Below are 16,388 nucleotides of genomic sequence, written 5' to 3' on the forward strand. Positions count from 1 at the left end.
ACAGCAAAACTTTTGTGAAACCATCTTCTAAAGGCATTTTGAGGGAAGGGTGGGGAAGTATTCTTGGAATCAGTCACAGGGATGTTAAAGGTCTGATCCAATGACACAAATAAAGGTCTTAAATATATTTAACCTATCACTAACAGTTATATCCTGCTTATGCAAAAGGCCGTAGAAAAGGGTAGAAAGACAAGAGGCATTAAATCACTAGAGGAGACTGTTTCCATTTTTCTTTCTGTTAAGTAGAATAATACTGTTCTATGAGCCAGAAGAATTTGCTTTGCAAACTTTCTGCATTGCACATCAAGCATTCTCCTTTAATGCAAAGTAATCTCCTGCAATAATAGAAAGTAATTTAATTTGTTGACTTTATGCTCTAAATGGCCTCTAAACGTGAGAAAGTGGTGGCTTTCTCAGAGCCAGGCTGGGGTAGTGCTCTGAGTGAAAGTTAACTTATGCCTAGAGGCCTTTGCAAACCAACAGTGCACTATACTGAAGACATAGGTGGCAACATAGATTTCAGGCTGGCTGATGGCGTGGTAGTCAGTTCTACTACTCAGATGTAGAAAGATGTCTGAGCAATGGTCACAAAGATGGTTGCTGTACATGAGATGTCACGACTGAAGTCCCAAAGCTTGCTGGAATCAAGCATTTTGAAACACGTCTTTAGCAGGATGAAAGGGCACCCAATGAGTGTGTGTGTGTGTGTGTGTGTGTGTGTGTGTGTAAATGGAATTAACAATAATTTATCCATGAAGACAGACAAGTGAAGGATACAAGTGTTCTGGCTTGAAATTTTACTTGAGAGTCCTAGCACTTCTTTTTTTTTTTTTTTTTTTTTCAATTCACTGCCTCTGAGAAAGCATCCTGAGTTGTACTTGCAATTAATCAGTGCTGGCATCACCCAGAGGAGCATGCAACATGGCATCTAAAGCATGAGTGTATTGATTAGAATTAATCAGGAATGTATTCCTCCTGAAGCTACACACTGCGTGAACAACCGAAGAGTGTCTAAGCTATAAATATCTCTCAGAAGTAAAGTTTCCATGAGAGCTGGATTATGGCTTCTGAAACTGGGTAACTACATGTGAAGTAGTAGGAGGGGAGCAAAACCTGGTACCTGGCAAACTGATTCAGGAATGGGAGGTTTAAGAAAAATTTACATTACAGAGAAGTACTTTGACTTGTTCAAGATCTAACACCTAACCCTTGCGTGGCTGTGGACCCCAGGTGGTTTCTAGCATACCTTTACATTAAGAACTGTGAATGAGTACCCAGAAGGTTGTTTGAAAATTCAGCCCTTCAGCAGTGTTTTCTGTTTTGGAGAAGAGTGATACAGCCTTGTAAGAGAAACTCTGGCAGTTGCCCAAGCGTTCTTTGAGAAACAAATTTTCTGTAGATAATATATCCATGTCTGAACTGGTCTAAAATCTGAAAATATTTGGATCTAGGATTTTGACCTACTCAGTCTCTGAAGACCATGGTGTTCTTAGTTTCTGTCTAAATCTACATACATTGCAGATTCTAGATATATGAGCCAACTTCTTTCTTAGTGTAACTTCAGGGAAGGTCCTGTTGGGTGGATCTGGCCTCCTGTGTCAAGACAATGACCAGTGCCTAGACAGTACAATGTAGTGTGTTGCTTTAGAGCAGAAGGGATTAAATTAAGATGTTAAACTGTGGTCTTTTTTGTTGCTTGCGGCAGTATTTAGATTGTCATGGTTATTATGGCCAATGCTGTGGTAAAAATAGGTTATGCAGAGATGATAACTATGTGCACAGTAACTGATGCTTTTGCCCTTGCAGTTGTCAGCTTACCAGTCTGATTCATCGCTCTGTGGAGTGCTTGGAGGTTATGCAGAGGATAACAGGAGCAATCTGTTATCTGCTGTAATTTGCTTTTGGGACCTCAGTTTCACAGAATTGCAGAATGGTTGCAGTTGGAAGGAACCTCTGACATTGAGTAGGCCAACTTCCCTGCTTGCTGCAGGGTGAGCTAGAGCAGGTTACCCAGAGCCAGATCCAATTGGGTTTTCAGTATCTCCAAGCTTTGTCCATAAGATCTGCGCAACTTGTTTCAGTGTTCAATCACCCTCAGAGTAAGCAAGATTTCTCTATTCTGTTGAAATGGAATTTCTTGCCTTTCTAGCAAATGTGCCTGTTGTCCTTTCATTGGATACCACTATCTGGTTTTGTCTTCTTTCCATCCTCTCAATAACATATAAATATTTATAAGATCCTTCCTAAGCCTTCTCTTCTCTAGGTTAAACAATTCCAATTTTCTCACCTCTTCTTGTATGTCAGATACTTTAGTCCTTTAATCATCTCTGTGATTGTTTGTTGGACTCACACCAATAAATCTGTGTCTTTTTGTGCTGAAAAGTCCAGCACAGGATCTGCACTCCAGCTGTGTCTCCCTAGTGCTGAATAGAGGGGCAGAATCACCCCTTCAGTCTGCTGTTTCTAGTGTAGCTCAGGGACCTATTTGCCTTCCAATAGAAGACACGTTGCTAGAGTGTGTTTGATGTTTTATCTACCAGGATCTGCAAGCTGCCTTCTGCAAATGCACTGTGCAGGCGTGTGGGGTTGTTCCTCTCCAGAAGCAATGCTTTGCATTGCCCTTTGTTGAACTGCATGAGGTTCCTGTTGGCCCAAATTTCCAGCCTGTTAAGCGCCCTTTCAGTGGCAGCCTAACCATCCTGTGTGTCAACCAATCCTCCCAATTTGGCTGGAAAGTTGGTGATGTTGCAGAGTGTCCCATTATCCAAGTCGTTAATGAAGACAGAAAATATTATTGGCCCCCACTGTTGGCTGAGAGATATACCACTGATGATAACCCTCTAAAGCCTGGCAGTTAACCAATTTTCAGTCCACCTCGTTGTCCACTTAGGACATCTGTACTTCCATTAGTCAGTGAGGATGGGATGGGAGACAGTATTGAAAACCTTACTAAAGTCCAGATAAGCAATATCCACTGCTCCCCTCATCTCAGTGTAGAAAGCTGTCGGGTTGGTTAAGCATGATTTCCTTATGAAGAGGTTTCACACATGGTATTTCCCCATCTATCTCAAAAGATGACTGAAGTAGCTTTTCTGTTACCTTGCTAAAATGCTTTCTAAAATCAGATTTGTAAAATATAGGCCACTAATAGAAATTTAATAAAGCTACTACTAATTAACATCTAATGCATATCGGTTATGATGAAGTAGATCTTGCTGCTGCCAGACAGCCTGTAGTAGAGGATCTGCAAATGTGTGTGGTCCGTTAAATGCAGAGTATTGTGTGGAGAGGTCTGAAGGTCAAAGTCCCTGTTCTAGCATGGAATGACAGCAGAATCAGCTCCCATCTGAACAGGCTCATAGGTATTTTACTGACCCAGTAGCTATTTTTAGTGTCCGTCATAAATCCACCAGTTACTGTCATCTTAGCCCGTTTATTTTCGTGTCTCTGAAGAAAGAGGCTGATACTTAGAATTTCTTTTCACATGAATCTTTGAATCTCAGACAACATATTGTAGGGATTTGTACCACAAAATATGAATATATTTTGTAATGAATCCGGACTAGAGTCAGTTTGCCTTTTCCAGTCTTGCATTGCGATGACATAAAATACCTGCTTGGCAACAGCTCTGAGAGTTAATAAAGTTTCTCTGGTAAACTATGAGAGGCCTGAGAATTTCAAACTAAAGTTATTGCATCAGTAACTCAGAAAAGCAATTCCTAAAACTCCTGGCACATTTATCCAGAGGGTTAGCAGTAGCACAAAAATGGAAATCATTGTTGAGAGCCACTGCGTACTTGGAATTAAAATCCATCAGTCTTCCGAAGCTGAGGAGAACGATTTTCATGACATACAGATGCTTCTGTATTTCATAACCAAAATTAAATCTAGGGTGTTTTTTTTTTTACTCTATTTGTAGGGAACTTCATATTCTCTAATCCCTATAATACAGCTAACTTGAGATGACATCAAAAGAAATAACATACACAGAAGGTAGGCATTTAAAATATACTCAGTACTTTATTTAATTTCAGTAAAAGCAGATTTATGTATGTGGAGGAGGGGGTGAAAAAGGAGCATGGATGCTAGTGTCCCCTTCTCAAGCAGGAACCTAGGGCCCAGAAGTTGGAGATGAGATGTGGAAATGAAAATAACAGTAAACAAAAAATTAAACTTGGCAATGTAGTTTCACTCTTCTTGCTGGAAAAGGAGGAAGAAATCATTAAAAATCAGCACTTTCTTGTCAGAGTTACAAGTTGAACTGCACTAGCTGTCAGCAGGGTCTTTATGCAGCCCTTGCTTAGGAGTTTTCTTTAGATCCTTAACATATCTGTTGGCAGCTTCCTTGCCTGCTGGGAATTTTGTCCAGTTCAGTGGAGCACAATGACACTGTTGTGTCCCTGATGAGATAAACAGTGTGTCAGCTTCTGGAGCAAAGAAAAGCCTCCTAGCTGGTAGCAGTATAGGGTCTGCAATTTGGGATTGATCCATGCTTGTATGAGGCACAAGTGATGGTTGGTGCAAATGTCATACACGTGTTGTTTTATTTCTTTTCAGAAGTGCGTCTTAGCTTTATAACATCCAAATTTTGGCTTACTCCTGAAGAAGAAGGTTCTTGTTATGAATGCCAGATAAACTGTAATTTCTTTTTTTTAGAACGTCTGTTCCTCTGGGTTTCCTTCCCCAAGAAAAATGTGGGTTTGTGCACAGCCCATGCAAACACAAACCCATACATGGGGGGTTAATAGGGGAACTTGATAAGGAAACATTATTCTAAGAGGAATGAAAAATGTGTTGCCCCGACCCATTATGCCAACTAGAAATAGTTACAGTCTTCCTCAAAAATGCTTAATATTGGTGTTTGAAAGCACTTAATGAAAGACAATATGATTTTGTTCTCATCTTTTAGAAATTACAGCTAGAACTGTAAAGACCATTTCCTAATAGGGTTTGTTAGACCCCTGTTGTCTTGTTTGGCTCCAGCTGACCAGTTACAGTATGCTACAAAGACATCTTTTTTCCTTGGTGCTACATATTTTTCCTGTACCACAAGAGAAATGTGGAAAAGTGGATTAGTAGTGACTGAGTGGCTTTACAGAATCTCTCATCTCTGATCACGTTCACGGTTAGTGAGCAGGCCGTGGATAAACTGAGGTGAGCGATGGGCTGTGTATCGCTGCCCCAGTAATACATGCCTCTAGGGAAGCAGCTCTTCACAAGTGGTGTCAAGAAGAGGTTCTACTGGCAGCCTGTGCCCAAGGATGAAAGGTGAAATGGGACAGAGCATGTTATTATACAAGCATTTTATTCCTTAAGATTTTCCTCACAGACCAGAATTCCAGTATATTGGGGAAAAGACTAATTATGTTTTTACTGTCTACCTTTAGACATGTCTTGCTGGATACAAAACATTTGAAAGTTAAACCATAGGGTGATGTTTAAGAGCTGGGGGTCTACAAGTGGTCTTTGTGTTGCCTGGCAAGATGTTTCAGGTGGAGCAGCAGACTCAGCCAATCAGAGGGGAGAAGGTGGACATTAAAGACAGCCAAGCCTGTCTTCTAGCATCTCAGAGAGTAAATTAGGCTCATACAGACTTCTTGTTTTCACTTACTCTTGACAAAAAGCAGACTAAGTTGAAACACAGAGTGTAGATGTTAGACTCTGGGGCTGCTAATCCAGTTCTGTAGTTCCTTGATGGGACTTTTTGTTTGTTTTGTTGTTGTTTGGGAAGCAGGGCAGGGGATGAGGGTGCAAGGAGGAGAAATGCCACATTTTAGTTGTAGCGCTTCATGCACGCGTAGATATTCCAGCCAGCTATGTTAGAAGCAAAGCATGTTACCTCAACAAGGGGTGCCGTGCTGGGAATCGCAGCTATTGTGCAAGCCCTGGAGACTGGCTTACTGCCTGAGTGACTGAGAGACTTGGCCGGTGAGAAGCAGGAGGAGTGGTATTTAGAGAGGGTGTCCACATGCACCACGGATTTCACAGCTCGCTTTGCAAAGGAAGTTAGGCTTCTTTTGGACAGCTGACAGACATCTGTGAGAAATCCAGGAGCACAGAAGTGTGGCAGAAGAGAGCAATAAACTATTGTTTAGCTGGGGTTTCTCCAGCTTCGCTGCATGGAATTCCTGATGCTTAGAAGCTTGCTTTTGCAAAAGCCACGGGAGGGAAAGACCATGACCGTGGGGTACCATGAGGGGAGTGTGAGCCAGGGTAGGAGGCCACAGTGACTAGCTACATGTGGAGCTGCAGCTTTGGGGGATTTGGTCCTTGTAAAGTAGCCTTTCTTACTGCTCTTCTTCTTTGTTCTTTTCTCTTGCTGTATGATGGGACCAGATGGGTGTTGCTTCAAAGGAGAGTTGGACATCTAGAGAAACCATTTCGGATCTCACTGGAGTATGTTGCTAATGGGAGCAAGAGCATAGCAGCTGTGGATTCCTTTGCGATGAAGAACTGCAGCAGAGGTAACGTGGAGTATTGTATTGCTTCTAATTCACAATCTTTTGATGCCTTTTTGGAGAGGAGCATAATTTCTGACTGTTACAGAACCTTTACAGAAAAAAAGTTCCTTGTCAAATCAATCATTTAAATCAAAAGAAAAAAAAATAAGGTCTCTTCCAGGGAAGAATTTGTTTTAATGTTGGCATAGAAGTTTTTAACTTCTTGAAGGAAACAAGGTGGGTTTGTGTGTTTTTTTCCCCTTTGGAAATAATTTCTAGGAAAATTTTGTTTGGGCAGAACCAAAGCAGTATTCATCCTAGCTTGCCAGATTTCTCTCCTGTCAACTTCACTTTCTGCAGAAGAAAGCAGAACAGATGAGTGGTTGCTAGACAGAGCTTGCATGCCATCTTTTTGATGTTCCCTGTAACAGATTTCAGGATTGGTTTTTTAAACAACTGTGGAAAACTTGATTCTAAGAAAGTATGCCTTTCTTTAGCAATGTTCCAAAGCAGTTACTGCTGGGTAGCCCCAAACAGCTCAACGCAGTGTGTAGAATTCTAATAATGGGCAAACTTAATGAGGGCTACTTTTTTAAATACAAGCTCTGTTATCTATCTGAGTATGCAAATTCAATGCTTAGTGGCAGAAGCTGCTGCTTTTTAGTTCTTCCAGTTCTACGGAGCTAGAGAATCATACTGAAATCTTTAGGTGGTGTATGAGTGAAAAAAGTGTTATTACTTATAGTTAACACATAATCTTTTGTTCATTTTATTTATTTGGAGTATTGCTGAGTTGAGATGCATGTCCTTATTTTCAGCCTGTCTAGGACAGGGACATATGCTAGGGAATATACATTATTCTGGTTATTTATGTTGCTCTCCATGAAGGCCAGTTGTATTAAGGGGTTTATTGCACTGTCCATACATAAAGGTGATTTCTCAGCTGCAGCAAGGAACAGCCTGACATTGTGCTGAAAGCACAAGGCACGCTCAGCCAGGAAGCAGCTGCTCTGCTGCTAATGTATGGAACACAGCTTAGTATCTCTCTAAGGCTGAAAAAAAACAGTATTACAGCTCTCCCAAACAAAAAGGTGGGTGGGACAGAAGTCATTCAAATCTACAGCACTTTGGGAATTCACTGCAATGAATTTTATGACAAGCTACAGGAGATATTCAGCTCCCATAAAGGTACCTGAATTCTTCACTTGGGAGCACTGGAAGGAGAGGTAGGTGACAGACAGCTGAGTGAAAGGATGAAGTTGGCTGAGTGAGCCCCCACCAATACTGGGCACCATTCTGCAAATGATCAGTTGCTGAGGCTGTTAAGATACACTGTGAATAAAAGAAGAGACAAATCTTCCATTTTGACTACAGATTTGTAGCAACTGGCTACTCCCCTGCTTTGCCTACAAGACATGGTGTACGAATAATAACACCATGGAATAAAAACAATTGTTCTTTTTTCAGTTGGTTGAAAATGCTAAGCCTTTTGCACACAGCTGAAGATGTGCTACTGAGTTGTTCTGCAAGAAAGAAGGTAATGGTGAGCAGCCAAGGGTGACATCTGAGGCTTGGAGAAAATAGGGAAAACAATCAGAAAAGATTAATCTAAATCTAATTTTTTTTTTTCTGCAGCTGTTAGAAGCCTTTGGGCAGCTTGACTACTTGGATACCTTAATGTCACTGAAGCACCTAAAACATGGGTGAATTTGGTAAACACCTGACAAAGAGTAACAAGCCATCATCTTAATTTTTCTAAGCCTTTTGAAGATCATATACACAATTTTAAAATAACTTAAGGCACATAGATAATCTTAGGAAATAAGGCTACCATCTCCGTCAGGGGATACAGGTTTGGATCTAAATTAGATGCCAACAGGGGCTTCAAAAAGGTAAAAGTTTGAGGCTGGGGTTTGCTTTTGAGCTTTGAGAATTCCATATTTTGAGTTCTTTCATCATGGAAAATAAGTTATTTATATTTCATCTGAACCGAAAAACTGGCAGCCTATTTGGGATTGAATGGGGAATTTTAAAAAAATCAGGTACTGATGGTACTGATAAATTTTGAATTTTTAATTCTAAATTTTAAAATTCTAGATTCATATCCAGTCTAACTAAAAATTGTTGAGTGGAAACATAACTCTATCATTACAATGTCTTCATTGTGTTCCACATTCCCCTTTCTTCCTTCAGCAGTGCATCAGATTAGAAAGTCAAAATGTTTTGTTACTTGAATATCTTCACATTTCCCAATTCCCATCGTATAATCAGTGTTGATTGGATTAGCTTGATAGGATAAAAAGGAAAGTCCTTACAAATTGTGGAGTTTCACTTGTTTTTGGGGTTTGGGATTTGTTTTGGGTGTTTTTTTGGTTTTGTTTGTTTGTTTGTTTGTTTTTGAAGTGGGTATTAGGGAAGTATTTTTTGTTGTGTTGTTTCTTTTTTTTTTTTTTTTTAATGCTCAAGATGGGCCAAAACTACCTTTGCTTTGTCTCTTATCATTGTGGTAGTTCACCACCACAGTTCTCATATACTCCATCCTCTGGCTTTCGTTCTGTAAGGGCTTTTTAGCACTTGATATGTGCTAAGTGCTTTTTCTTTTTACAGAAAGTGTTCCTGAACCATAGGATTAGATTCTGATCAGAAAGCCCCTACAGGTAATAGAAAGGCTGCTTGGACTTCTGTGGGTTTTGGATCAGGATAGTTAACAGGTAGCATTGCTCATCATCCTACAGCCAATTGACTTTCAATTACTGTCTTAAATGTGAAGAAGATTATGTTTGTCAGTATATAAAACCTAAGCTGTTGATTGTCTAATTTTTGTTCTTATAACTTGCTATTTAAATAAATGCAGCATTCAAAGCAAAAAAAAAAAAAAAAAAAAAAATTTACACATTACCAAGAAGTAATATATTAATTTAATAATGTCAGTTAAGAATTTGTTCCTTCTACAAGTGAAGTAATTGCTACAATGGCATTTTATAGTTGATGGTAATTTCTAGTAATAAAAATAGAGTTCATTTCCTAAGCAATGTATTGCAATGTATTGACTTATTAATGACATTTAATGGGTTTCCTACTGGTTTTTTATTGCAGTTGTAAATTAATTAATTTGCTAACTTATTTCCAAAAGTCTTAATTAAAGTACTTAATAGTAAGCACAAGTAAATGACAAGTCATTGTTTTACTTAGCAATCTTTGATTTACCAATTTTAAGTAAATTTTTAAGTAAGGGGGGGTGGAGATCAAATTCTTCTAAAACATGTTAAAGGTTTAATGATGCTCAGAGGCTGTTAACAGCAGCTATTTCAGACACTCAGCCTGTGCAAGAGGAAGCACTTAGCTTTCAAGTTTTCAAGCTCAGTAAGCAACATAAAAACCATTTATTTTGGAAAGGGGAGAGCCTATGTGTTGTTGATTAAGTTAATGCTTCTGTCCACTCAGCAATAGCTTTTCAGTAGATACTGAAAGTACAGAGAAAAACACTCATTACCTTTAGAGTTGGTAAGTAGTTAGCTCTGTAATGATCTCATGGTTATAATGTATATGCAAATTTCTAAAAGTTGAAGTTAGGGTTGTACTAAAAGCAAAATCCATGAATTAAAGTAGCGAACTTCTCAAGAAAGGAAAATTTTTGAAGACCTAAAGATGACTTTATTGAAATAAAAGAGATAGTGAGGGAAGAGTAATAATATGAACTTGCAACATGTATGAAGAAATATGAGCAACTGCCAGATAGAATTTTTCATGATTCCATTTGATAAATGGTCTAGTAACAGATTTATGAAACAACTGCAGGAAATCAATAAGGGCTTTCTCCAAACAGGATTACTTATGATTCTGAATCATTACTGAAATGATGGTTTTGTGTATTCACACAAAACCTGAATATGTATCATTTCAGTTTTCCCACACAGGCTCACTTTCTGCAGTTTGTCTTATAAATTAATTTGCTGACAGGATGTTGTGGTTAACTGAACTTAATGAAATACCAGTAAGTCCCTTTTCAAATGACTTCTTGAATCTTCCTACTGGAAAATTGCCTAGAAAAGTTAACCTTTTCCAAACTGAGAACTGAAATTATAGCAGTGTATCTAACAGAATTGTAGAACAGCTCAGGTTGGAAGGGACCTCAAGAGATCATGTGGTCCAGCCTTTCATGGGAAGGGGATCTTAGGTGAGATTATCAGCTGCATCATGACAACTTCCAGTGACGAGGACTCTACCATGTCCCTGGGGAGGTTGTTACAGTGACTGTTTCTTCTCACTGCAGTAACTTAAATGTGAACTTCTAATTGAAGTCCTGTATGACACACGGCCAATTTAATGTTAATAGTTCATTTTAAAATGTGTAATTTTAAAGTAAGTTTCACTTGAGTAAAATAGCAAGGTGTTTACAGAAGATTTATGAAGAAACTACCTTAATTGTGTCAGTATTTTTTTAATTAGTTGTTTGCTTAGTTGTAATTATGGGACAGTGGAGAGAAGACATACCTTCAATGGAACCAGCCATGTCATCTTATATGGTCTGGGGATCCACTGCTTCCCAGAAATTCAGGGGAACAGGGTAACAGAACAATGAGCACAGCCAGTACTCTGCCATTGTTACAAAACTGAAAAATTATTAAAAAAAAAAAAAAGGGTGTCTGAAACTTCAGAAGTAGTTTTCTCCATTTGAAGTTTACTATAATACTTACTTGGCCTATCCATGTCATTTTTTTAAGGAAGCTGGTGAATTCCCTTTGGCATTAATGCCATGGTTAAGGAGCTTGCCAAGCCAGATGATAGATCCAGCGTTAACTGAAGTACATGAGAATTATTCAGTATGTTTGGATGATGTTCTGAGCATCCTTCATTTAAAAAAAAAACAAAAAAACAAAAAAACAATTAGGCAGATTAGCTACTTCTTCTTTGGAGTGCCCTATGATATTTTTACAGTTCCACTGAGCTGGTTTTCCTGTGGATCTAATTTCACTAAAAGCCTTACTATCTTAAGAATATTTGCCTTCAAATGCTTTGGCAACCACCATCTTCCCCATTCACCTCTGCTCCCTCACAAGGTATGACTGATTATGCAGATCTCAGATTGTGTGCCAAAACCCACCTCTAACCAGCTAGTGTTTTTTAATCCTGTAGGGAACCTGTGTTGGCTGTAGTGAAGTTAAACCATTTGAAGGTAATTCCAAAGTGAAAAATATTTCACTTGCAGTTTGTGTCCATTTAAGAAAAATAAATCTAATGCACTTGTTATGGGATTTATCTTTGTTTTCATTTTTAATTTTCATTTTTTAAAAATAAGTTATTGTAACACTAGGAGTTAAGGATTAAGCAAATTTAGTCTTAATATTGCTTCTGAAAAAGGCACAGTAACTCAATTAGTGGTAGAGTAGCTTCTTACAGTAATGAATTAGTGATTATGTATTTTTATTGCTGACTGTGAACACCTACCTCTTGTGGAGCCAAATTTAGACAGTGGTGGTGGTGTTAAATAATTTAGTCTGTTGAGAGCATTAGTGTACCCACCAAAGGCAGGGAGGAGAGCAGGGAAATGAACCTGACTATCTAGAGCATTTGGTTTTCATAGGTTTGCCATGCCAGTGTGTTGGTCAATGGGATCTAGTATACTCTTGTTTTCTTTAGTAGTCAATAGATGATATATTTGGGTTTTTTTTAAAATATGAGGAGGGAGCTGTGAAGAAGTATTTTTGGTAGTGTAACAATGCTCATAAAGCTGGTCTTTAAAATTGATGCATACTTACAGAAGGTGGAAAGGCTGGAACCTGCCACAGCAGGACTGAATGTGGGTGTTCCTTACACAAAGCTACTGTCTTACCTCAGTAGGCAGGTTCATGTACTCTAATACAAAAAAAAAAAATTAAGTGATTTGGGTTAAGAAACAGGATTGAGGAATCACAGCCTTTAAAATCCAAAGTTTTAATAATCAAGAGAAGGGCCTGCTCCTAAGGGCTACTGGAAACTGAGAGACTCTGCAAATCCCTCAGTTCCCCTGAAACTGTTGGCAGTTGTGGGTCTTAAGTACTTTTTAACACCTTGAAAAATTGGCCAATACATTATCTTTTTAGTGCTGTATATGATTTTTATCCTGACCTTCTCCCTTAATTAAGGCTTATTTCAACAAGGGAGCCATTGATTCAGTGAAAGAAAATGAACTCTGTAATCTGCTTTTCCTAAATTGAACTTATTTTTATTACTATTAATTGCTGCCACTTAGTTCTTGTGATGTTTTAACTGCTTGGATTTATTGAAACAATCATAGGATTCACTATTAACACTTGAGAAATGGGGAGGACAATGATGATTTACGGATGACCCAACGATTTTAAACCAAGTATTACTCCAGATTCAAAGATTTATGCAAGCTGACTCCACTGTGTAAGTAGATGGCAGCCTATGTCTCACTTTTTCTCTATATAATAAACCCCTACATTTTCAAAAGACTACTCGTTGTTATCAGAGGGCATGCAGAACCTTGATTTTGCTGAAATAAAGTCAGGGTTAGTCTTACTCTGAGTTTGGTTTATATATATCCATGAAGTCCCTGGTTAGCTGTAGGAAAGGTTTTTGATTTAAACAGGACTGATGTTTGAAGATGTTAAGACCTGGCTATGCAACTTGATTCATGTTTGTGAAGAATCACAGTGGCCTTTGAGAAGAGATGAGAGGCAGCAGGGCAGCTTAGAAAGTCAAAACAGAAGAAGGAGATGAACGAGCAAAAAGACCACAAGTCAGATTATCTGAGCAAAAGAATAAACGAGAGATAAACCAGTAACACTGAAAACAAATGACAGGATATTAGGCAGGAATAATTGGTCTTGATAGGAGAAATGATTAAAGAGTTTGACCGGTTAGAAAGTGATTGAAATAAACATTTACAATCCAATTAATGAACTAGAGCAATCAAACTTAATCAGATAGCTACTCAATCAGCCAGACCAAACTAACTAGATGGATAATCTGTTGAACTGGCAAAGAAACCAAGTGAGACTGAGGGAAATTCAGTGAATTGTGAAAACTGAATGAAATGCCAAAGGAATAATCAATTAACATTTAAAATTATCAAAAACAATGATAAATATGTGGGATATTCAGGTGGAAGCTAGTCCCTTTTTCTGGCATGATTGACCAGAGCCTGAGGGGCATTGATGAGCAAAATAATTTTTGGAAGACAAAGAACAAGAATGAGGAGAAGACATGACAAGAAGGAAAGAAGATTTTTGGTGTGTTGCTTGCAGGTTGTAAAAGACAAAATAATATCAGCAACAATTTTATTTTTTTGAATACCTGCATGAGTACCATACATACTGATGCTGGATTCTGAGGTACCACTGGTCTGTTGTGGTGCAACACATATAAGACTCAGAAAAGGTATAATTCTTCCTCTTCCTTTACAACAGTTAAAAGTTCTTTAGATTTTGGCTATGGGCACTTCTATACCTTAGGGACTGTCTTCTGAAGTATTCAAGTTTATCTTGCTCTCTGTGTCTAGGAGGTCTCATTGCAAATCTGCCTCAGTCTTGCTATAAGACACTATCCAGCTCTTGACCCTTCCTGTCCAAAAGCTTCCTCTTTCCGCCTCAAGGAGCCCTGTTTGCTTTGTCCTGCTGTTCTGTTTCTGCATGATTTACTGCAGGCAGCTTTCTTAGCAAGCCAACTGCTGCACCAAACCACAGAGGTTTTTTGATAATTCTGGACTGTGTTTGGTGTGGGAGAGGTGTGGCATATCGGTGCCACAAGTGACATAGATGCTCTGCAATAGAACAGCTGAAACCAAAGAGCCTCAACCTTGTAATTCTAAATCAAATCCATAATAAATAAATAGATATACCAATTGAAACCTGATGCATAGGTTTTTTTCCTGAAAAATTTAAGAATCAGAAATGGGGGACCAGAGCTTTTTGGAAAGAAGTACATGCTCTTTCAACAAATGAGACACCTTTATGCTGTATTTGGAAACTCACAACCAGCAGCTGTACATCAGAATCCCGGTCAGGATCATTAAATCTGTATGTTGTGATTCTTTTACTCTGAAGTCATGAAAAACTTGGGTAAAGAGAGGAACTTTCAAAAGCTACCAAGTGACTTAGGAGCACAAAGTAGTAGGAACCACGTTTCTTAATCACCCAGGATTTTTCAAAAATGCTATCATTACTGAATTGCACTGAGGCATGCCTTCCACCTGGGAGGGTGGGTGAGAAAGGACAGACTGTGCACTGTGCTTCCATGGAGGCAGTTTTACAGAATACCTCCATAAATGAGACATACAGGGCTTTTATGAATTGAGCCTTTGAAAGCCCTGCTACTAAGGCACATTGATCCAGAAGTTACACACGGATGGCAAGATCTTAAATTACCAGTCAGGTTTTATTACACGAAAGAAATTTTAAGAATACTTTTCCCCTCTCTCCTTTAAATGATTGCCAGATGAAGTGCTGAAGCTTTGTACAACTGGGAGGTTGGAAGCACTTAAATGAGTCAGCTGGATTCTGGGTCCAACTCCAAATTGAAGTGTATTGTTCATGAGGCATGACTGATGGAGTATTGGCAAATTTGTGAGCGAAGTCAGAGTTTTGGAAAAGATTTTTAGATCTACGAGGAAATATAATTTAATCAACTCTTACAGAGAGATTTATCATGTTCCAAAAATACTATCAGTGGTGGATTTTTCATTTGATATGCACGGAGTTGAACAAAGAAACTGTTTTGATATCTAAAAACTTTGAGGGTTGAGAGGCAATCTGTCTGGTTCTCTGAGATGATGGGTTGTGGAATACTGGGATCTAAGCTACTTTCATCAGTTTGTGCGAGCCACAATCTAGATTAAATGATTTTGTGGAGACTACAGCACTGAATATTCTATGCACTTAATTATGTACTGGATTTTTAGAGACATCATTTTGAGCAGTAAGCAACAACCACGTAGATCCAGCATCATGTTATACAATACAAAAAAAAAATTTAATATGAAAAGGATGGAACATCAATATTTCTGTAATATCAGTGCTGCTATTGATTTATAGATTGAATGGAATGTGTATGTATGTGTGTTTATGAACATAACTTAATGAAACCGTCACAAAAAGAAAGCAATCGTAAGATCAGAAACACTAAATATAAAGTTTTGGCAACAGTATTAGCTCATTAGGCACTCTTATTGGGCACATCAATAGCAAAACAGTAGTAAAGTGACTCACCTGCCTTAAAAATTGCCAGGTGGCTTAGACAGCAAAGTTATGAGAGTATTTACTACATGCAAGCTATTTCCCAATCTAAAGGAGGTAAGTAACTATGAAGTTCCTTGAGTGGACCTTCTGCTAATGAAAGTTGTAAAGCACGTTGCATGTCATCACAATAATTGTTGGGAGTTTTGATTACTTCAATCAGCTGTAAATCTGTCCCTATATGTTTATTAAAGCTTTTGAAAAAGGAAGAGCCTAACGAGAGGTTTGATAGTAATATCACCGACTTGGACTTCAGTTTCTTTGTCATTGCTGGGCTCTTCACAGCTAACAAAGAGCTTGGTTTGGAAAATGGAGAAGTCAGGTTTAAGTTATAGATGTTCTTTCATTGTAGGTAAAGGAGGATGGAGATAATGCTTAGATACATATTACTATAAAGTTACATTATTTTTAAAAAATGGGATTACAAAATACGTTTTGAACAAAGTATATTTTAAAAAAATATTACTTACAACTGATTAAGGCAAATGAGAAATGCAAAACAGCCTTTCCTATTGTATGCTTTTTTATTTTGGAAAAAAGCTTTACTCCAAGAAATGTGTGAACTGCTCATCTTGGCACAGAGTGCTTTGCAGTGGTCTTCCATGTTTGCAGTGTTTGTTTTCCCTTTTCTTATAATTTTGTCATCGAACACCAACTTCCTCTGCTCCCAGGTTTCCCTCATTTGGACAAGCCTATTTCTTCTCTTTCC

The 16,388-nt window shown here is 38.4% G+C and overlaps 1 protein-coding gene across 1 annotated transcript in view; it reads left to right on the forward strand.

Moving 5' to 3' along the window:
• The first annotated feature begins 5,191 nt into the window (after nt 1-5,191).
• The window catches only part of ALK (anaplastic lymphoma receptor tyrosine kinase), a 102,916-nt gene continuing 91,719 nt past the window's right edge, over nt 5,192-16,388 (forward strand). The window contains exons 1-2 of the mRNA XM_008948668.1: nt 5,192-5,268; nt 6,337-6,464. Coding sequence (XP_008946916.1) covers nt 5,192-5,268; nt 6,337-6,464 — 205 coding nt within the window. The remainder of the gene's footprint in view (nt 5,269-6,336; nt 6,465-16,388) is intronic.

The sequence above is a fragment of the Merops nubicus genome, unplaced genomic scaffold (genome assembly GCF_000691845.1).
Source record: "Merops nubicus isolate BGI_N331 unplaced genomic scaffold, ASM69184v1 scaffold18321, whole genome shotgun sequence".
Lineage (NCBI taxonomy): Eukaryota > Metazoa > Chordata > Aves > Coraciiformes > Meropidae > Merops > Merops nubicus.